This window comes from Melopsittacus undulatus, chromosome 5 (genome assembly GCF_012275295.1).
Source record: "Melopsittacus undulatus isolate bMelUnd1 chromosome 5, bMelUnd1.mat.Z, whole genome shotgun sequence".
Lineage (NCBI taxonomy): Eukaryota > Metazoa > Chordata > Aves > Psittaciformes > Psittaculidae > Melopsittacus > Melopsittacus undulatus.
The window spans coordinates 43924445-43946816 of NC_047531.1; the positions used below are offsets into that span (position 1 = coordinate 43924445).

General features: G+C 50.0%; 2 protein-coding genes across 4 annotated transcripts; one reads left to right on the top strand and one right to left on the bottom strand.

Annotated features, from left to right (window-relative positions):
* Positions 1–685: 685 nt before the first annotated feature.
* On the top strand, positions 686–4233 carry RRP7A (ribosomal RNA processing 7 homolog A). The gene is made up of 7 exons (XM_005150299.2): positions 686–949; positions 1033–1175; positions 1375–1500; positions 1751–1874; positions 2516–2613; positions 2990–3188; positions 3665–4233. Exons 1-7 carry the CDS (start codon positions 898–900, stop codon positions 3748–3750), a joined length of 828 nt encoding a protein of 275 aa, XP_005150356.1. The 5' UTR covers positions 686–897; the 3' UTR covers positions 3751–4233.
* Positions 4234–4943: 710 nt separating this feature from the next.
* On the bottom strand, positions 4944–14116 carry SERHL2 (serine hydrolase like 2). Of its 3 annotated transcripts, none has more exons than XM_034063369.1 (12): positions 14000–14116; positions 12352–12588; positions 12167–12280; positions 11030–11071; positions 10292–10311; positions 10011–10064; positions 9122–9231; positions 8782–8861; positions 8403–8437; positions 7576–7652; positions 6050–6143; positions 4944–5747 (listed from the first exon to the last, which is right to left on the bottom strand). In XM_034063369.1, exons 2-12 carry the CDS (start codon positions 12497–12499, stop codon positions 5631–5633), a joined length of 891 nt encoding a protein of 296 aa, XP_033919260.1. In that variant the 5' UTR covers positions 12500–12588; positions 14000–14116; the 3' UTR covers positions 4944–5630. The 3 variants fall into 3 exon arrangements, with proteins under 3 accessions (XP_033919260.1, XP_033919259.1, XP_033919261.1); XM_034063368.1 differs by having other exon boundaries at positions 10011–10085; XM_034063370.1 differs by lacking the exon at positions 12167–12280 and having other exon boundaries at positions 10011–10085.
* Between the last annotated feature and the right edge of the window lie 8256 nt (positions 14117–22372).

Consider the following 22372-nt stretch of genomic DNA (forward strand, 5'->3'; position numbering starts at 1 on the left):
CTTCCACTAGACCAGGAGGCTCCAAGCCCTGCCCAACCTGGCCTTGAGTACTGCCAGAGATGGGGCAGCCACAGCTTCTCTGGGCAACCTGTGCCAGCGCCTCAGCACCCTCATGGTAAATAATGTTTTCTTAATGTCTAATCTAACTCTCCCCTTGGTATATTTTTGTTCACTTCCTTTCTGGCCTCTAAGAGATTACAAACTCATAAATGAAAAACTGATTGCTGGCACTAATTTGGTATGCTTGGCCAGGACATGTGGTAGGTAACTGACAACAGAATTTATTTCTTTTCTACTTTTTCAAAAACATTATGACTTGTGAAGTGATGCCACAATTTGCAAGTTTGATATATTTTCATGGGTTTTGCATGTACTGTTTCTACAGATAATATTCATTAACTTAGATACTTGGTTGAGCCAACTGTCCATATAATTGCTTGCTTTATTGTACATTGTCTTCCTTCAGTATCTTTATTTTTGAAGTAGTCTTGTCTTCCATTCAGTCATAAATACAAGTTTCCCTGTAAATGTAATTTTTTAATCTTTTTTCTGATTAACAAGCCTTTAAAACCAGTTGTTTTTACTGTTATCTTTGAATGTTTTTATGTATATTTAAGTTTCCTTTATGTGCCTCTGTATAATTAAGCACATTGCCTGTTTTATGCAATTCAGGTCCTCGTTTTCAGAACCGTTACACTAAATACTGGTGTGTAACAAGCTTTTCTTACAGAGGGTGATGCTCTGGATGGGGAAACTGGCTGGTTAAACTCCACCTTGGGGCCGAGGTCGGGTCCCTCAGCGCTGAGGGTCCGCCACAGCCATTAGCAGCCCCGAGCCGCTGCGGAGAACTACGACTCCCGGCGGCCCCCGCGCCACGCCGCTTCCCGCCGAGCTAAAATGGCGGCCGCTGTGGAACGTGTGGTGGGAGAGGCGCCGGCAGGCTACACGGGTGAGGGGGCCCGGGGCAGCGGGAAGGTAGCGGGAGCGGGGCCCGGGCGGCAGCGGGGTCTTTAACCGGTGCGTCGCTCGCAGCTCTGGCGGTGAAGTTCGGGGCGCAGCAGCGCTGTCCCCACTATTTGTTGGTGAAGGAGCACCAGCTGCGGGAAGGCGCTGGCACCGCGCACCCCCCTCATCGCACCCTCTTCGTCCTCAACGTGCCCCCGTACTGCACCCCGGTGAGTGGGGCTGGCGCCGGGAGGGGCGAGGGGCGCCTTACCGGTGGGGGGGACTGAAGGCTGCGGGCATCGCCCCATGAACCCGGGGCCGTGGAGAGTGGCTATGGGGCTGGGGTCATGCCGGGCAGCCTTGAGAGTGGGGAGACAAATTGCCCCTGCTTTTCTGTAGCACTTCTTTTCTCTCGTTCTCCATATCAAGGCCTCTCTGTCCAGGCTGTTCAGCCGGTGCGGGCATGTCCAGTCTGTGGACATGTGTGACAAGCCAGGGCCCGGGGAGAAAAAAGAAAAAGTGAACTCCAAGTTCTTCAGCTGCAAAACTGTAACGGTAAAGCTCGGTGGGGAGGGGAATCCTGATGGTTGGAATGGGGAAAGATCACAAGCACTGGAGGGTACTATTGAAAACGTGAGCCATGGGCACTGGGTGATACGATTACTTATTTAAGTTTGTATTATCTCTTCTTGCTGTCCTGCTGCAACTTGAGGTTTGTTCTTTATCATATTTGTAGTGCATCTCTTTGCAGCATCATCAGTTTCTGTGGTGTATCTTGACTGGCATAGGTGTCTTCTACTTTCAGGGATTTCGAGTGGCCTATGTGGTGTTCAAGAAGCCAGCTGGCGTCCAGGCAGCCAAGGCGCTGTCGCAGGAAAGTCCCTTGCTGATCTCAACAGAGAGTCACCCTGTGAAAACTGGTGTTAGGAGTAAGTCAGCCCTGGCTATCTTCCTGCTAGCTAGTGCTGGGGAAAAACTATGCTTATTCCTTGCTGAATCCTACCCTGCATGTCCCAGATTAATTCTTACCATTTTGTACTGATTTGGAAGGTGTTGAGTGATTCACTGCCCTGCTTTTATTATTTACAGTCTTGCAGTGGATGTTGTAGCCTTGTCTTGTGACCATATGGGAGAAGCGAGTTGCTTGGTACAATGGAGGGGCAGCTTTTTCCAACATCTTTTCAATACTGCATAAATTTAGAGAAATTCTCCATGTCTTACACTCAAAACAGAATCCGACTCAATAACGGGCACCTGTTATTGAGTGCGCACACCCTGATGTGTGTCAGGGTGACAGCACTTCAGGTATGACCACTTGACAGGAATGCAGCCGTCAGTGTTGCACCTCTTGGGCTCAGTGCTAGCCTGTTCCTGCTCAGGAAAGTTGCAAGCTCTTCCTACCACTTTCTGATTATGTCCTGGGCCACAGGTTGGTTGAGCTGTGGTGTGGGAAGGCTGAACAAAATGGGAACAGCATCTCCTTCCCCACAGCAGTTCTCTCCAGAGCTGCCCAAAGGCATCAGACAAGATTCTAGCAGAGGCTATGGCTGACTTCTGCCCTCTTCCTCAGAGTGGATCTCCAGCTATGCGGCCTCAATTGTGGATCAGGAGGAGTTGAAGGCTGAGGTGGATGCCTACATGCAAGACTATGACAAAAAGATAGAAGAGGTGAGGTCAGGCTGGGGAGGGGACCTAGAGGAAAGGAAGAGAGAAGATCTCTCAGTGTCCTGGTCTCAGTGAAAAGGGTGGTGGGAGACATGCTGGTTGGCAGGGTTAGTTCACTCCCAGTTGCTTGTGGGCAGTTAGGTCCTGGTTTGGTCCACAGCACCTGACCCTTCCATCCAGGCCTTACAATATGTATCCACAAATAAACTGGGTCCTGGCTCGCTTACAGTGTTCTGACTGATAGTTGAATGCCTGCTCTTGGTTCCATGCCTGCCTTCAAATCTTGTGCAGAAACAGGAGCTGTAGCTTTGTGGGGGAGCTGTGCATCAGGCTGGCTGTCAGCACATCTGCACTGAGCTGTCCCACTCTCTCTTTACAGGAAGAAGCCAAAGCAGCCAAGGAGGAGGGGGTTCCCGATGACGAGGGCTGGGTGAAGGTAACACGGAGGGGCCGGAAGCCTGGTCTGCCCCGAACAGAGGCTGCCAACCTGCGCCTGCTGGAGAAGGAGAAACGGAAAAGGGCCCGCAAAGAGCTGCTCAACTTCTATGCCTGGCAGCATCGTGAGACCAAGAGAGAACGTGAGTGTCTGAGCCTCCTCTGCCCCCTCCTTGTGGCTCCTGTCACTTGCATTATGGTCATTCGTCTGTCAGTGGAGAGTCCATCACCTGCATCCAGCTGCAGGTGAACAGTGATGGGTGGATGTGCAGATAGCCTCGCCAGCTCTTAGAGCCTCTTGCCACCACCTCTTCTAGAAAGGGCTGCTGCAATATTCTGTGGGAGAGTGCACAGATCCTGGCTTTTCGATAGATGTCTCTTCAGCCTGCACAAAAGCAGTAATTCAAAGGGAAAACTAGCCATTTCCTTCCCCAAGAGGGAGCTGCAGCACTGCCAGAGAGGAGCTCCAGAGCGCCAGCTTGGCATTTAGCCCAGGCGCAAAAATACCTGCTCTGGGAAGTGTGTGTCAGGACTGAGCCTCTCCTGGCGTGTGGAAGTGAAGCTCCCCAGACGAGGGAGATCTGCTGCTCCCATGTGACTTGTTCTCTTTCTCTTTTAGACATTGCCCAGTTGAGGAAGAAATTTGAGGAGGACAAGCAGAGGATTGCGCTGATGCGAGCCCAGCGCAAGTTTCGGCCATACTAAGTTGTGCTGAACTGTTCCTTGAGTGCCTGTGCTGGAGAGGGCAGGAAAGATGCCTGTGGACTCCATGTCCCAAAGGATTTCAAGGAGCTGAGGCATCTTCAGGTTGTCCCTGCCCTTGGATCTGAAATGGGAGATCCCAGCAACTGTTGGTGAAGGAGGAGTTTCTTTCTCTTGCAATGGAATTCTGCTCTCCTGGCTATCATTTGGCCCTGTGGCATCACTTCCCAGGGTGCTCAGGCCAAGAGGCTGACAGGCCTTTCCTGTGACAACCTGTATTTCCCTGCTGCCCAAGGCCCTCTTCTAGCTTGGTGAGAGCTGGGATTGGCCCAGCACAGCCTCTTTAGGGGCAGGAATGGCTGAAGAACTGTAAATGAACTGCTGCTATGTTCTCAAAATGTGGGGATGCCTCTCTCCCTTTTGGTCTGCTTGGGGAGACCTGGAGCTTTTTGTATGTTGGAGTGGCAATAAACATCATGGCTTGCATGCTGGTGCTCCTTTGCACATTTTATCTGGGGATGAATTAGAAAAGACAGGAAGTGATCTTTGGAAAGCCCATCTGGGAAGTTCCCAGACCTGTTGTCACAAGGAAGGTGGTTTGGTACAGAGTCCTCCTCCTTCCCTCAGTGTTTTACTTGCAGCCAGGTGCTGAGGTGCTCACTCTTATGGCTGTGAGTGGACCCCTACAGCCATATCTAGCCTGGGCTCTGGGAGCTGCTGATGTTCAGCACTGTCGTTAGAACAAGGTGAGCTGGCAGCTGGCCTTTGGAGGGAGCAGACTCTTCATGGCCTGTTTTCGACAGCAACAGGCACATCCATCCACAGAACCTTTGTGCAGCTTTGGACTTAACTATGGCTCACCCTTGTGCACTGTGTTCAGAAAGGGCCCATTATCACCCTGCAGCCACCATATGGGAGTAGCCATGAATGTAAGGTGGAAATACTGGGAATTTCCACTGAGGTGGGTTAAAATACATTTACTCTTGCCTGCAGTTTCCATTGCATGGGGAGACTGCCAGGCCTGCTTGCTTCAGTTGGCTTTTTGCATTGATTTAACTAGAAGGCAGATGGATCCTAATTGTGCCTTAACTAAAGCAGACTGCATGTAAAAATCACTGCTTCCAAGATCAGTATTTTAGCTGCTTGGGCAAGCATCCCACAAGAAAGGATTCTCCTCTAGAGTCAAGAAGACAGGGTTAACATTAGGAAATTAATCTTTATTTAGAAGGATGGAAATAATCTCTGCCAACTTTTCCATTATTAGTAATTCTCCCTGCTGCTTCAGATGGAGGATTAGTGACTCATTCCCTAGGAGTTCATTAAAATGGCCTTCTGTGCTCAGGTGAGCTCTTGGTTAAGCTGTTTTTTAAAACTGACTTTTTTCTACAGGCCTCACAGTAGAAGGGAGACACGAAGGTCCTTCAAGCTCAGGCATCCACAGAAGTAAGCAGAAAAGCAGAATTTCTTGTTTTTCCAGTAGCTCTAATCCTAGGATACGACTGGTTGTACCATTCTAAGGGAGGAAGTAAGATGAGCTGAATTACAGCTGGTGCTGCTGCTCCCACAGAGGATGCCTTTGCCTGTATTCTTGTTTTATTTCAGGGTGCAAGCTGGGAGCAAGCAAGGGAAAGGCCACTCTGGATCTCTGTTCTGTACCTTCAGAGCTGGAAGTGAAGGATTCATTTTGCCTTTGACAACTGAGGTACTTTGCTCAGTTCTCCTTCAGGGAGCCCCTGGCAGACCTGCTTCCATGCTGCAGTGAGCCAAGGTTAGGAAAGAGTTAATGAAACTGATGTTGGATGTGAGGTAAGAACGGTGACAATTCCGCCAGAGCCTGCTTTTAGCTCCATGTTTTTGTGGCCTGCTGCAGCATTGAGGGCTTCCTAAAGCCTGGCTCTGGGGTTATGCACTGTCAGGAAGTTGCTGATGATCCCAGACACCACCTCAGGCTTGTTCAGGTGCACAAAATGACTCCCAGGTACCTCTATTAGCTGGATGTGCTGGAAAGAAAGGACACAAGATGAGAACCAGGAAAGCATTCCCTCAGACAAGCTGTGGAGTTGGGGGAAGGCAGAACAGGGCTTGGATGACTGGACTAGGGAAGAGCTGGGTCTAGAGTGCAGTACCAACTTGGGACTCTGGCAGCAGAGGCCAAGTTGGCTTCCCCACAGCATGAGGGCTGTGCCATTCAGGACAAATTGCCTAGTCAGGGGTGCCCACCAGGGGTGGCCACCAAGGTGAGCTGCTGCTCCCAGGTTGGGGACCCATACAATAGAGATGCAAGGATGGAGTTTGCTCTCACCTCTTTGAGGGTAGACTCAAATGCCTCCCGTAGGTCTTTCACAAAGTGATTTCTGGTGTCCAGCTTGTACGGTACCAAGAGTCCATCTTGTGCTCTGAAAAGCAATAGCAAGGCTCAGTACAGCAGTCTGTCTCCATTTGTCTTTGCTACTGCCCTGGGCAGAAGCATTGTCCCCAGGACAGTGGGGTGACAGAGACAACTGCTCTTTCTAAGCTGCTTGTGAACAGCAGGGATACAGGGTCATACATGGCAGTCAGAGGGGCAGCTATTTTCTGTCAAACTATCTGTTCAAAACTTTAGGTGATTACCTGGTAGTATCAGAGTAGAAACCAGTTAGAAATTGCACCCCTCCACGTGCTGTCTCTTAATACATCATTCCTTAGGCCCCACCAGGTCTTCTGCCTTTTCCCTTCCATACAGCCTCTACATCTCCCCTCTGACCCTTGCTCCCCCCCATGCTGCTGTTTTAAACTGGGTGTGCCCCACTTGGAGAGGGAAGTACCAGGGCAGTCCTCCTGGAGAAGCCAGAATTAGACCTCCTGCAGAGTTAAGATCATGCTATCTTCTACTCCACTGCAGGTGATGGGACAAGATGACATCCTAGGCAGAGAGGCATGTACTCTGTATGGCCTAGAGGACTCACTATGATGTTGCATTTCTGGGTAAGCAGGAATATCCTTAAGAGCTTATGATTTCAGCAGACCAGGGATGCCAAAACTGCTCTTCATTTCTCAATTTCTAGCACTTCTTATTTACTAGAGGGTCTTTTAACGGCACAACACAGACCAAGGCAGCCAGAGCCCTGCACATCTTGCCCTCCAGGGAAGGGCAGATGTGGAGGAGGACAGAACCAGCTACCCACCCAGACAGCTCAACAGCTTGTGGGGTTCTGTGCAAACCACTGTCTACCTTCCCACAGCTTTTCTCCTGGCCCTGGACACCCAAGAGGAGAGCTTGCAGGAGCTGTGCCTGGCAAGGGGCTCTAGGACCAGCTGAAGGAGGTAGGGCTGCCCTGATTTTACCTGTTTGATTGGACAAGAGATTTTTGGGTCTGGAGAAGGGCACAGGCTGGGGTACTGTGACATGGGGAAGAGCTGGATGGGCCACGAAGAAAACAAGTAGGAACAGTGCGGAGTGTTGCAGGTGTGCCAGGATGGCCCCTTCCTGTAGGGCCAAGGGATGGAAAGTTATGGGATTGGGAGCGTGAAGGCAGGAGGACATGGCAGGACTGGCATTTCCTCAGTCAGCCTTGCATGAGGGAGGCCCAGCCTGAAAGCACAGCCTAGGCCAGAAGGAGGATGTTCTAGCTGCTGTCTGCCTGCTCTAGGAGCCTGCCCAGCCTGGGGCAGTGGTAAGGAACTTGGAAATGCTTCACATTTGAGGCTGTGCCGTTGGCCAACTGGCCCAAAGGTCTGGGTGGCTGCTGCAGAGGAGGGGCTACCTGAGGGCTCCTTTCTAACCTTTACTCCCTCCACCCAGGGCTTCAGGGAGGCAGCAAGGGTTGGATTGGCTTGTGCCTCACTCACACAATTATGAGTACACGGTCCTGGATCTTCTGCAGGAGCTTCACACACTGCTCCACTGTGAATGACTCTCGACTCTGCTGCAGGTGCAAAGGCAGGGAGAGCAGCAAAGGTCAGGGACAGCAGCTGAGGACAAAGAGGGTACCTGACCCCTGCTGCACTAGTGGCCCTTAAGGCAGAAGTGGCTGCGGCCCCAAAGCTGCCATGCTGGGACATGACAGGCAGCCAGGCTGCACACAAGAGTAGCTGGCTCTGTAAAGGCTCTTTCTGTCCAGCTGCATTTCAGGGCTGCCAGCAACACTGCCTGCTGGGATGCAGCACATATGGGAATGATCTCATACCAGAGAAAAGCTTTAAAAATCCCTTTACTAAAAAGGAGGCAGTACACTACTGTGGCTTTCATACCCTGGCAATGGCACAGGTAGAGGAGGCCCTGCTTGCTCAAAAGCAGCACAAAGCTATCAAAACATCAAACATGCGGACTTTGCTCCACACTCTCCCCTTGTTATATGGGTGACCTGACAAGCTGACAGAAAGCATCCATCCAGCTGCTGCCTGAAGAGTTATAATGGCAGGAAAATGTGGCCATGAGGCCTTGGGGCAGAAGAACTGCTAGGAAAAAAAAAAATCAGTAAAATTTTCCAGTGACTGTAAGCTGAGTCAATGCTTGAGGCTCTTTTAACAGCAGCATTTAAAAGAGAGGCAGGAATTAAAGACGCAGAAAGTAACCAGCTGAGTGGAAGCAGGGAGTGGACCTCCACTGTGGCTGAGTTTTCTATAAGCTCAGAACTCAGAAGCAGCAGGGGGCACGTCAGAAGAGCAATGCTCACCGTACGGACTCTCATGTCTCTGTTATACACCAGCCCTGGAATGAAAAAAACAAAAGGTTTTCATGTCTCACAGGAACAGGAGCTGCACTGTTTCTCCTCCCCTTTGGGGTCTGCCCAAGATTTTTGAGACAGGATTAGGATTAATTCAGATTTCTCCTTTCCTAATTTCTTTTAGTGTTCCAGGACTCAAGCACCAAACCCAGTTGCTGGGAATGGAGAGCTCTGCATCCAGACTTAATTGCTCCCATTCAGGCCGCATGCAACTGTAGTTAGGGCACCCTGTCCCCTGTGGAAGACAATGGCTGTTGGCACTGCTCCCATCCCACACCCAGGACTGGCCCAGCACTGGGATGAGCCCTGTCTCCACGCAGCCCCTTACCAGCGGGTGTCTCAGTTGCTCCTCGCTGCAGTAAGATTGCCCCACCCTCTGCTGTCAGATGTCTGTTTGCTTCTAAGAGCCTGAGGGAGACATGGCAGAGAGATTGTGCTGCTGGGAAAGGGAGGAAGCAAAGTGAAAATGGCATGACAAGGTGACAGCGAGCTCTCAGGCTGCTTCAGAAAAGAGCAGGAAGAAGCAGCAGAAGGAAAAGGTCTTGGTGAGATTCCAGGAGGACTTGAAAGAGGAAGTGCAGAGACAGTTTCCCTCTCTCATTCACGCAGCTGTAACTCTGTCCAAGGTGAGGGCAGGCAGCTAATGAAGAGGACAAATGGGAACCGACCTCTGCAATGCTGCTTCAGGGCTCCGTGCTCTGGGAGTTTGCTGCTTTGCCTCTAGACTCAGTAATCTGTCAATCACCAATCGCTTTGATTTCAGCCACGCCTCAGTGTCCTGAAACAAAGACACATAGAGCACAGAAATAAACCCCCATTTCTGAAGCATTTTACCCCTTATCAAAGGGTAGAAATGGGCATTTCACCCTTCAACATCCCTCAGAACTCATACCAGTTATGGGCATCATATTAAAAATGTCCATTTCTGGGGGAAAGGGAACAACAATACTTAAAAGGCAAGGCAGGAACAAAAAGCTAAGCACTGCTGTAAAGAACTCACTTTTTATCCTTGCAATCTTTTCTATCCCTTCCTGCCTCACTTTTGAGTTGAGGACAATTGTCCAAAAGAACAAGGGAAATCTGTTATCTTTTGTCTCTTTGACCCTGGGCCTCTGTCCCACTTCTGCCAACCAAAGCCCAGCATCTGGTAACGATGAGGTCAGGTTGGGAATGTAGCTTTACATCCTGCCAGGAACAGAAAAAGAGATCTACCCAACAAGCTGTTGGCAAAAGGACAGCTGGCAGTTGCTTGGACAGAGGTTCCAGTTCTCTCTGTACAAGGTTATGGCACAGACAAGTGAATTTCAGTGTTAAGGGACTGCAGGATGTGGAGCACTACCAAGTGTCCCCCAAGGGTCACCCTCCACAGGGACCTCAGTCTCTGCAACAAGGAGCAGATCTGTGCTTGCCAAAAGGAAAAGCACCGAGACTTGTGTGGTCTGTCAGGAACTGGTCACATCAGTGCCTTCTCTGAGTAAATGAAAAAAAGAAAAAAAAACCTCCAAACATCTACTTTTTTATTTTAAAAAGTGAGGGGAAGTACATGTGAAATCTAACCTCTGGTGCTAGCAGAAAGCCAAGGTTTTCCAGCAGGATCAGCTTGTCCACCATCTCAGGATAAAGGAAACAGAACTGATGAGACATGAAACAATATGAGAGAAAAGCTGAGTGTTGAGGGATGTCTTCATTCTGCTACACTGGACAGAGAGTCTGGGAAGGGAAGGGCCTCTCCTCCCCTGTAATCCAAGTCCTACAGAGTTCGTCCCTTCAATTCCCTCCTATTTGTTGTTCCAGCTGCAGAAATCACAAATCCCATGAAGAAAGGATGCTTTACTCACCATTGCTGCCACAGCTCCACCTGCAAAGGAGAGAAAAGTCCTCTGTCACACCCAGGACACACACACCCCACCCCCCACCCGTTAACAGAAACTCCCTTCACGCACAGCAGCAGCTGCCTTAGAAGCAGAAATGCACGTAGTACCAATGAACAAAGCCCCAGCTACAGCAGCAGGCAGAGAGTAGGGCTATTGGCCAACTGGACTCTTGTCCTGTACCATACCCATCTTCCTCTCAGGCAGCAAAGGCCAAGAAGGAGTTACTAGTTACACACTATGGTGTGCAAGCTCTGTGAGCTGTAGCCAGCACAGCTGTATGGAGCAAAACCCAAATCGTGGCAAAACCCAAGCATAAAGGAACAGAGCCTGGAGTCTGGTTCCCTTCAGCAAGTTCCACGAACCACCAAGAACTGCCCTGCTCTCATCAGGCTTTGGCCTTGTGGGAGCCAGGCAGAAAGGCCTGCTGTGAATTCTCCTGCCACAGGTTACCCCTCTTTGCACACTGCTGTTCCCTCCTGGGGCTGCAGATAGGTCTACAGCAAGACTGACCACTGCTTGTACTACAGGGTCCTGAAAGCGGAGGCATTTCAAACAAGGACACAATTTTCTGAATTGCTCAAGCAGCAACCTGGTATTTGACATAATAAATATTCCAACAGCTCCTAGCAGTATGTCTTGTAAGTTAATTACCTACTCCTATTTCCATGAATCTCACAGCTTACAAGGACAAGAGCCACTTACCCATACTGTGACCCATCAGCGTGAACCGTCTCCACTGCAAGGCTAAGTGGCAACAGACAAAAACAGACAGAGCTCCATTAGAAACTAAAGCAGTAGCATCTTGAAGCTTCTCCACCAACCCAGGCCCCTTCTCACAGGAGGCCTTTTTCACTGCTTAATTTGCTTCCTAATCCAGAAATGAGGTGGCTAAGTAGGCCAGTTTTAAAGAAAGAGAGCTTCCACCACCTCATTTCCTTAGTAGTTAAGTCACGCAGCTCTCAATCTCTTTCTATATGGCAAACAAACTACAGCAAATTCCCATTTATTGCCAGACACAGCACTGGCAGGAAGGAAAGAAGTCTAACTGGGCAGCATCTGCCAAAGAAAGAGACCTTGACGGAGCATCCTGCCCTGCAGGGCATTCTACAAAAGCCATGAGGACACAGAGCCAGATCTGCTGCCTTGAGGGAAGTATGATTATCCGAAATGAAAGCTCCCTGCATCATTTAGCACACCAGGCTCCAGTCCATTTTTAGAGAACCCCAAGAGGCTTATGGGAAAATACTGCTTCATCAGTGCTGCATCATCTGAAATGCATCTCATTGAAAGATGTTTTACCCTCTGGCACCATTGAAGAACTTCCAGAGGTTCTTTGTATACTGAATGAGAGATGCAGAACTGCACATGCCACAGCCTCCCACAAGATCAGCATACAGGTGGACAGTTAGATCAGGAGCTATTAGGAGCCAAATACACTTTGGCTGACAGATTTCTTTGTATGATACTAAAGCAAGCAGCCAGCTGCCATCAGGGAGAACCAGAAGAGGCTCCAACTTACACCTAACACTGGCTAGAGGTAACTAACTGATTACAAAAAGCCAGCCTGGCAAAACTATTTAGTTGCATTCACCACTTTGCTACTACTGCTTTTTAGTACAGAAACACTTGCTTCTTATTGTTTCTTCCTCTCGCAAAATAGTGAGAAAGAGCCTGCTTATTCAGTCTGTGGTCACAAAGCACCGGTTTACATCAGGCTGGGAAGGAGCAGAGGGAACCAACCAACCACTCTCCTGGCAGCAAATGCTGCCTGCTTGTCCTAAGGAGCAATGTAGCACCCTCTGCACAAACAGCCTCTCAAGGGGCCCTTCAGCTGCTCACCTGCTGCCACCCGGCGCACATCGGTCACATAATCCAGAAAATAGTAGGGGCAGCCTGCAGGTCGGTGGGTTGACAGGCCATGGCCAGAAAAATCCATTGCCACATAATAGCAACCTGAAAGGGAAAATGTACCACATATGCAGCCCTGCAACACAACAAGAACCATCCTGCTGAGCCAGACCTACCTCTGGGGAGCAGTGGAATGAGCTTGTCAAAGGTGTTGGCATTGTCCAGCCAGCCATGCAAGCACAGCACAGGGTGGCCCTCTGAAGATCCCCAGGCCTTGGCCGCCACGTGGCCCCAGGGCACAGGGAACTTCACCTCTGAAAACATGCCCAAAATAGAGTGCTCACAAGGTATGTCCCTGGAGAAAGCCACGTTCTCTGAGTAGGTCCCAGGGATCTTGTTAATGGCCCAGAGCTCTGAAAAGAGTAATACAGGTCTTTAGTAACTCACCAGCCTCCTGTGGTCTTAATTAGCAGCTTGCTGATTTATAGCTCTCCATTGAACATCCCAAGATGCCATCCCTGCCTGCCTGTTTGGGGAATCCTCATCCCAGCACGTACTAGCTATGTTCCTAGGAAGAAACAAGCTTTCCCTACACAGGAGGAAAAAAGCCTCCTCTCTGTCTCTGCAGCAGCTGCAAGATGAACAGAAGACACGGGAGATCTGGCAAGAGGGAACCATACACAATTCCCCCAGCTAGCTGCAGTCAGCCAGGCACCTGTCCTGGACTAAAAAGAATTTCAGGAATAAGGATGCTGTTTCCAGTGCTACACTCCTCTTTTACCTTGTGCTTCTCCTCTTTCATACCACCAGTCGGCACTTTCGAGAGAGGTCTGCCATGGTCACTGCTGCCACCCTCCTGCACCCCAGCATGGGATTACAAATCCACAACCCGCTACACACCTGCTCGACCTCAAACTTGTCTCATCCCTCCCCATCTGCCTGGCAGTTATGGCGCTAACATCTGACCTTTACTCAGCCCCAGTCTCCTAAGTGAACCCCTCAGTACTACCCAGCCTCTGGGGATCTTCCAGGGGTAGTTTGAGTATCTCCCCTTCACCCCCAAGCCCATCTGACCTCCACAGTGCCTCATAAGCAGCCTGACTCTCCGTACCCCAGGTTTCTCATGCTATATTGCCTTCTCAGTGACCTGTCTCAGGTCTCTATTCCCTTAAATAGCTTTAGACCTGAAAGCAATTAAATCACATTACAGCAAGCCTCTCCTGAGTCCACAAGTCTGTACAGTGTGAAGACACAGAGGATGGGCTGAGAGAGAAGGCTGCTGTAAGGACTCTGAGACCACTTACAGGCCCCAGTGGCCCCAGTCAGCTACACATGGGGACTCCCCTACATCTTTCTCTCCTGCCCATGAGCCTGCTTAAGCTCGCCCAGGAGCAGCCCAGTAATGCTGGTCTCCAGTGGCAAAGGTGAAACTCCAAGGACCATGGCCCTGCCTCCTGATCACAGAGCTGTCTCACCCTTGGCCGTCCTGATCCTGACAACCATGGGCTGACTTCCTGGTGTGACCATGCACCTGCCCCTTCCTCACAGCCCTGCCTCAGAACCTGGGCTCCTGGCAGGGCCCGGCTGCCCTTCCCAGGCCCGTGCTGCCTGAGCCCAGCGGGGCTGCGGCCCTAGGGTCTCCCCGGCGGGCAGGAAGAGACGCTACACCCGCTCCTTCGCCTAAGGGCGCCCTGGGGCAGCTGGTCCTGGTCCTGGTCCTGGTCCCGGCCCCGGGGACGGAGCGGCCCCAGGAGAGCCGCGGTTGCTGGCGGCCGCCCGGCCCCACTCCCCGTGCCCACACGCTGCTCCCGGGCCCCTTCCTACCGCTCTGTCCGGCCGGGACGGCAGAGCAAGGCCGTGGCTGGAGGAGACAGCCCGGCGGCAGGGCGGGCAGGCCAGCTGCACCGCCCTGCTCCCCGCCTCCCCGGGCCGCCCCGGGCCTCCGCCTCCTGCCGCTCTGCCGGCCCGGGGCCCCCGCGACCAGAGGGAGGCAGTGGGGTGGGAGTGCCGCCATCTTTGTCCTCCTTCAGCCTCATGGCTGCGGGGGCCCTGCGGGGAAACGGGGCAGTGGATGAGGGCCTAACAGCGCGGCCTCCCCTGCACCGGCAGTGTTTTCCCGGTTCCCCACCGCTCCCCACCTTTGGCCCTGCAGCAAGGAGACATCCTGGCAAACCCTCAACCCTCCACAGCATCACTCATTCTTTTCCTCCTGACCCAGCTATTGCTCCAGTCACAGCAACCTAGCCTGCCCTCTCCTCCAGGCCCAGAAGCCTCTTACCTGACTGCAGAGGTGAAAGCAGGGCAGTCTCCAGCTGGTCCTGGAGCCTCTGGCCTGACCCAGCTCCTGCAAGCTTTCCTCTCGGGTGCCCAGGGCGGGGAAATGCTGTGAGAGGTAGCCAATGCCCGGTGTTTGGTTGCGACTTAGTAAGCATAACAAGGAGTTAATGATGCCTGTGGGGTCTGCAGTTGCCATCAACCTACTTACTGGGCATCATAGGGACCTATGAGAAGTTGCAGTCATGGAAGTATGGCTGCATCCTTGGCTACCTCCAGCAGATGTGTTACTGACTATGGAAACTGCCTGTACTGCAGCAACGCAGTGTGAGATGTTTTAACTGTGACCCAGCGGCATTGTAGCAATATCAGACAGGCTCAGTGCTTGACACCAGTGCTGAACTTCCATCACTGTCTCATAGAGAAACTCTTCTGAACTCTTAATGCTTGCTGGAATCGTGTTACTCCAAGGATAAGAGTCACTTTCCTGTGCTGTGACCCATCACAGTGAACTGACTACTGTGGGGCCAAGCTGTAGCAGATACACAGCAGACAGCACTGCCTTCCTTAGCTGCGCTACTCCTCTTCTTCAAAACCAGACCCCTCTCAGCTGGGGAGGTTTCCACAATTTTCTTCATTAGACCAGGCTTCAAGAAAGTCAATACCTGAGTATGGCTGGGAATACTGCTTGCTGGTGCCATGCATTCCCTCCAGCAGTCAGTCAACAAGGCCTAACACAGACCACAACTGTTCCCTTTCAGTCAAGGACTCTGCTGTCAAATGAAGCAAAGTCAGACCATGCTGTGAGTAGTGGAATGTCTTGCTGGAGCAGTTGGAGAGAGCAAAATGAATGTCTGTTCTTAGGGAGTAATTTTTATATTGGTAATTGAAAACTCTCTGCTCAGTTCAGCACATCAGTCTCCTAAATTACACCATACATTTTCAGAACAGCTTGAAAAGCTTGGAAGAAACCAGTGTAGAAGCTTACAGCCCTGCTTCTCCTGCCTACTTCAATCTTACCCTGGCAAAATAGCTCTGCACCCCAGAAGTTGAAAGGTAACCTTGAGGACCCATCACTGAGAATAAATGAGAGCTCTGTAGCTCAGCCTAACCTGCAAGTGAACCATTAGAAGGAAATCAGAATCTTATAGGTCTGGAAAATCCAATGCATTGCTTTTTCTTAGCTTCCTTGGAGGAGGAACAGGAAGGCAGATCGTAAGTGGTGGGAAGGCATGCAGAGGGAGAAAGGCCTCAGTGCTGGCTAAGCATCTTTCCTAGAGCTGTCAGAGTTGTGTGTCTGATTACAAAACGTGAAAAGCAAGGGACAGCTTGGCAGAACAGATTTGTAAAATGCACTCAATAATCAATCACTGCTGCTAATGTAGGCCAGGGCCTTCCTGTTAATTGCTGGGATTTTTTCACAACAAGTCACCAGAAACCAGTGTAATTGTTAGCAGTGGCTGCTAGGCTTGTGATTCTTCTGTCTGGCATAGCTCTTGAGGAAGAGGACCCTATGTCAGGAGCAGGGGGGATGTGGACCCTTTGAGGAAACCTCTGTCATTGGTGAGACAACAGGCAATGGCCTGGAAAATCCATTGCCACTTAACTGCAGTCTGAAAAGGAGAGAGAATCAGTGTGCAGACTCAACAGATGACTCAGCCCATCCTCCTGAGCCAGACCCACTTCTAGAGATCAGTGGAATGAGCCTATCGAAGGTGGTGGCATTGTCCAGCCAGCCGTGCAAGCACATCACAGTGCAGGGTATCCTCTTCACAGTCCCAGGCTTTGGTTGCCCCATGTCCCTGTGGCACAGGGAACTTCACCTCAGAGAACTTGTACCTACAGGCAACATCCTCTGAGTGCTACATGCTGACAGCTAGTCCCAGAAAACTCAATAACAGCTAAAAGATCTCAGCAGAGCTTGTAGGTTGGTGCTGGTCACCAAAGTTGTTTACCTGGCAGCCCCAAACTCTACTCAGTACCAGGTTTTGGGCACAAGCCTGTTTGAGGTAATCCTGGGATCCTGCTGTAAATGCTGGTATGCGCATCACCACTCAGGTCTTGGACTCTCTCACACACTATCTTGGGCCCTCTGCCCCACTCCAGCAGCCAGTAGGATCTGGGTTCTCTGCTTTGAGTCACAGAGATGACCTCTGGGGCTGAGGTGGGAATGGTACATTCTTTAGGACATTTGGACTTCTGTGAGCTGCATCCCAAGTCACTTCTGGTAGGAGGCTGCATCAGCAGGCACCTCATGGGAAAGGAAAAATTCCTCACAGAAATCCTAGTGATTGGTGATGTGGGACAGAGCTGCAAGTGGGGAATGTTGCACTAAGATGTAGCCCTTGCCCCTACCTCAGCAGCAGGATTATCATGTTATTAGCCAAAGCCAGATTGTTGAGATCTTCTCCAGGTCCTTCCTTTTTTCTCCAGTGCAATGTTACTTAGCCCTCTGAAACAGCAGCCCAGCATCTTACAAGACTGCGTATCTCCCCTGGTACTGCTTAGCAAACTACCCCTCAGGGGAAGAGCCCTCTGCATGATGCATGGCAAAACTTGGATGTCTCACAGAATTCATTCTGCTGCATCTGTTTCTGAGAAGTGTCACAGGCTACTGCAGTGGAATTGCTGCCTGTGGAGGACCAAATTAGACTCCACCTGGAAGGGTGCTGAGGTGTTGGCTGGGCTGGTGGTGAGAAAGGCTGGTATGCACAAAGAACTGGGCGGGAGTTAGTCTGAGATATCCTATGTGCTTAGCAAAGGATAATTTAACCTCTGTGTCCTTGCCAAGGAGAAAGAGACCTGTAAGGGTGAACACTGGGACGTGCAGAGCTGTTATGCTCCACTGACTTGGAACAGCATTGATCAGTTTGTGCTAGCTGCAGATCTGGTGAGGAAACTTTAAGTACAGCAGATTGATTGCTACCAAGGGACAAATTCCCCATAGCTGGTTGGATTCAAGCACTGAAGTACTGACATATTGATCATATGGTGATTTATTTGTAATACCCCTGTACCCCAAACTCTCTTCTGTAGTTATACAAGTAAAAAAACATGCTATAGCTAGCTTAACTGCTTTCTGTCAGAGGACATATAGAGGATATACCTCTGTATAAAGGCCCATATTGCGAGCATATGCTGCAGTCATAGTGGACAGGAACATAAAAATGATCACAGGACAACATTTATTGTGTAACTGACCCCAGCATGCTGGCTCCCACGCTGTGGGTTTGTGGGCGGCAAGCAAGACTAGGGTGCTGCCAGGGCCCACAGAGCAATTCTTCCTCTGCAACAACGACCAGATGCTTCGCTGCTTCAGCAGCCCAGAGAGGGGAAGGGTCCCTGCAAGGAGAGGGGCAAAATCTAGTAAGTGCAGAGCTGTTGGTGTTGGGTGCAGGCACTGCTTGGGCACACAGGGGGAGGGGGGAACAGAGAGACACTTAATGACTACAGGTAAGCCCCTACCTCCCTAGTACATGGTTCCCTAATGAGTCTTCCGCACTTTTGTCACGCACACTGCTTGATGTGCCCCTGCCTGAGGAAAGCTGCCTTCTCATCCCTCCCTTCCACACAAGGTTGTGGAGGAGAAGATCTTATCTGCTAATGTGACTTATTCTGGAAAACAGAACTTAGGAAATGAGAGGCCTCAATGAAGGGCTGAACCACAGATCTGCACCCTGTGGACATTTCCCAGTGGGGATCCCCCTCCCTTGAGGTCTGTCCACAAACTTTGCTTGCTTTGGAGATGATCCCAGGGTTTAAATGAGCTGCCCATGTGGGAAGAGTTGAGGTAGGACATGAAAATCCTGCCACTCCTGGGCTCTGCTTGACAGAGGCAGACCCATTAAGGTACCTTGTGTGGTGTGCTTTTCCTTGGGTTTTCCCTAATTTTGTGTTGAATTTCATTGGTGTGAATGAGTTTCTGGTGACTGAAAAAGCAGCTGACATACTAAGATAAAAAAATGCTGTGATGGCTTAAGTTGGTTTCTCTCCCCTTGCTCCAGACATGTGTCTGTTATGCTCCCTGTCCCAGAGCTCTCCAGCCCTGCAGAAGCTGTGAGAGATGAATAGATGCTGGCTCTTTACCCACCACAGTCTAGGGCCAAAGTGATAGTTTAAATGGCAATCTTTGTTTAAGTTAATAAGCCAAGCTATGAGTGGCTGAAAAAGTGGCATGTATCTGCTCCAGGGATTAATGTGCAGCAGAATCTGGATAGTAGGGTGTCCTGGTTTCAGCTGTAACATAGCTGGCATAGGGCTGCTGGGGTGTTAAATCATCCCCACGTGAACCACCACTGTTCAGCTGGAAGCAGCCCCAGGCACGCACCGTGCATCAACTCCAAGTGGTGCACATTTGTATCACTTTATTTGCAACTAATGAAATAGCTAGAAACATTTATTGCATATAAATTATATATGAGCACCCATCATACAAATAAACTCTTTCCTGTCTCAGCTTTCCATTTCTTTCTTCATCAGAAAGCCTTTTAAATTTGGGACATATTGAGGAGTCTCTGCTGGTCCCCATCCCCTGGGCCTGTTTTGGCTAACTAGTGAGGCGAGCTGCTCTCCAGGTCTCTACAAAACCCACACACACCTTGAGAGTAACACCTATTTTAATGTGTGAGGCAGCATGGAAAGAGGAGTTTCTCTCCAGCTTTTTTCTAGACTTAACCTTCCTTCACTTGGAAAATCTGGCAGATTCCCTATAGGCTGGGAGAAAATAATAGCAAAAACCAGGAGTAATCTGATATTTGTAATTACAGGCCTATGAGCTCCCTATTGCTCTCAGAATAAGAAAATAGAACATACAAGGGTCATTTAGAAACAAGGGAAGAGTTCTAGTTAATGTTAGGTCTCATGAGTTTATGGAAAATAATCCAGAAATCTGCACAGGAACTTTTGGAGATGTAAGTTATAGGTTTGGTTTATGGATTTGGCTGATAAATGTAAAAGCTGTTGACATAATAGGGCTCCAGCAAGGAAATTGATACAGTCTTACACTGTGTTTTGATTTTTAAGAAACTGTAATTATACCAAATTAACACATTTTGTGATAATTGGACTGAAAATTGACTAGTTAGCAAGTGTCAAAATGTTAAAGTTGGTACAAGCACATAATATGTGTTTTTAAAACAGCCGAATGGTTGAGTTACTCAGGGCAGGCCACTCTTCATGTCTGGCAGCTCTGTCTGCGGAAGAAGTGACTCTGGCAAAGGCTTGATTCGTGGTGCAGGAGCATCTGAATGTGAGCTCCCAGTGCAACACCACAGTCAGAAAGGCTAATTCCATCCTCAGGTGTATAAACAGGGAATACAGAGCAGGTGTAATGAGATTACATTGCAGGAGATTATATTGTGTCTGCTAATTCCATGGATGTGATTACTGGTGTAAAAGAATTCCCAGTTTTGACATCTGTGATTTGAGGACGAAGTTAACAAGTTGGAGAGGCTTCCTGCAGGAGCTCTAAGGCCTAATAAGGGGTTGGAAGACATCTTATGGGGGAGGAGCACTTAGGACTGATACAATCAAAGCCTAAGTATGCCTATGGAGGATTAAAGTTTTGCTCCTCTAATTGCCATGCTGCCTAACAATGGTACAAGAAAAAAACAGTCTAGAGATGAGGTATACCTTTTATAATGGAAGCAGTAGTTAAATACTTGAGCAGTTTACTTAAGGTGGTGGCAGCTTCCCAGCCATTGGCAGTTTTTGAATTAAGATGGGATGTTTAACGAAACAACAGTGATTAATGTGACAGAGGCCTTTGTCCTGTGATCATCTGGAAAGCAGACCGGTCTGGAAATTAGTCTGCTGCAACAGACACTGCTGTCAGATGGTACCAGCCTGCAGTACTTCTGCTACAACTGCTCTGAAAATTACAGCCCATATTTATACTCCCTTCCTGACTTCTATGTTGTTTTTCTTCACTTACAAGCTCAGCTTCCTCAGCTGAGGTAGCCCCTGCCGATAGGTCCAGCAGTGACTCAGGACCTTTCTGCTATGTCTTGGATCACTCCCTGCACTCCTCTGTGGCTGTTTTTGTTTATTTGGAGATAACCCTGAAGCAGGTGGGCACAGGTCAGAACTCAGTGCCTGTGTCCTGTGACTGGGGTTCAGCATCACTTCCCATCTCAGTGGGGCAACAAATCCAGGAAAGCATGGGCAAGGCTGAGGCTACATGTTCCAGGCAAAGGATTCTGAGCAGAGGGCTCCAGGTAAGGTCCATCACTTTTGGACACCACTCCAGGAACTTGTCCTGAAAATGTGGGATAACAGGGAGAAACAGTAGACCTCTGGCTCACAATGAAATCTTAACTGAGTACCTCCCTCCATGTTTGGTGGGCAGCAATGCTGGGAGGAGTTATCTGAGGTGGTCACAGATTTATGGGGCCACAGAGCCTCAGGGAGCTCACACCTGAGACCATTGCTGCAGAGGGCTGGTGCCTCCCTCATTTCCTCTGTTACTGCTCTGGGGTGTTTGACATATAGGCCAGATTCAGAGGCGAGGGAACGGCTTGCAATAGTTATAAAAGGCTGTTTGTTTTCTCTGCAGCTGCTTACATCTGACCTAAATACCTTCCAGACTATGCAGCTTGGTGCTTTCTTTGAAAACCTAGAAGATCACTGACTGCTGGGTCTTCCTCCCTCAAGTAAACCAGGGGGATGTACAGAGCCATAACTGCACTGACGAGTGAGAACTGCCCTCCCTTTTTTCCCCTCTGTTTTCTGGAGTTTGACAATAATAAACATATAAGGAATTGCTGGACTTGTGTTCTCACAGAAGTAAGTGTACAGGTTATAAAAACCTGAAGCAGAAGATTGTGCTTTTTGGGCCTATGTATGTGATTATAGGGGAAGGAGATATTTGTGCCCGCCTGCCCTGCTTGGCACAGGAAAGCTCCATCCTTGAAAGAGGAGCCTGAACAGCCACTGCAAAGCATCCCACTGTCCCACTGGGCTGTCTCTGCCCAGCACTGCAACCACTGCTCTATGGAGCTCAGCTCTGGGTCACTGCACCCTGTGAAGCCCAACCTTCTGATGGCAACTGCTGTGCCCAGGCTCAGCAGTGTGCCGTCTCACTCGACTTCCCAGCTTTGCCTCCAGACCTGCTGCCTGCAGGCACATTGGATAGCACATTGCCCATTAGCACCAGGAGAAGGAGCCAATGTTCCCCACTGCTCCATGAGGCTCAGGCCCAGCTGAGGATGATGCAGGAACCTGGTGCTGGGCTGGTGGCACAGGCTGAAGCACATGAGCATGGTGGTGTCCACCACAGCTGCAGAGGTTTGTTGCAGACTGGAATGAAGATGCATCGGCAGTCGTGTGTGGGGTGCCCTCAGCCCATGGCACAGTCATGGCTGCGGCTCCCCACCCTCCAGCCCTCCACCACATGCAGCATCGCTTGGTACAGGGGTGCAGCAGCTCTGTGCCAGAGGTTGGCAACCTGCAAGCAGCGGTGCACAGCTCCCCCAGCCACACTGTCACTCTGCTCCGGGTAGCCCCTGTACCTTCGATTTCCTGGAAAGCAGTTTCTCTTCAATACTGAGAAAAGCCCTGCTCTTAGAGGGGAAGGAGGGGCATGGCCACCACTTCACGCAGTGGGGCCACTACTTGTGCTAACTTTTCTCAGGAGAGTTGATCTAATACACCCTCCGCTCACTCTAAACCACAGAAAGGTGGTTTTGTTTGCTGTTTTGTGCTGTTTTTCCTGGGGAGAGCAGAGGAAGGGGAATGGGGGATTTTTGTGTGTTGGTCTTGTCCTGCTGGCTTTCTCCTTTTGTTGTTGGTTTGGTTGTTGGTTTGGGTTTTTTTTTTTTTAATTCTTAATATTGTGCTGTTAGCATCTCCTAAAACGTGACTTCTAAGAAATTATGAGAGGAACCATCTAGAAAGGGAAGGAAGGGTCAAAAGGGAGAAACCACC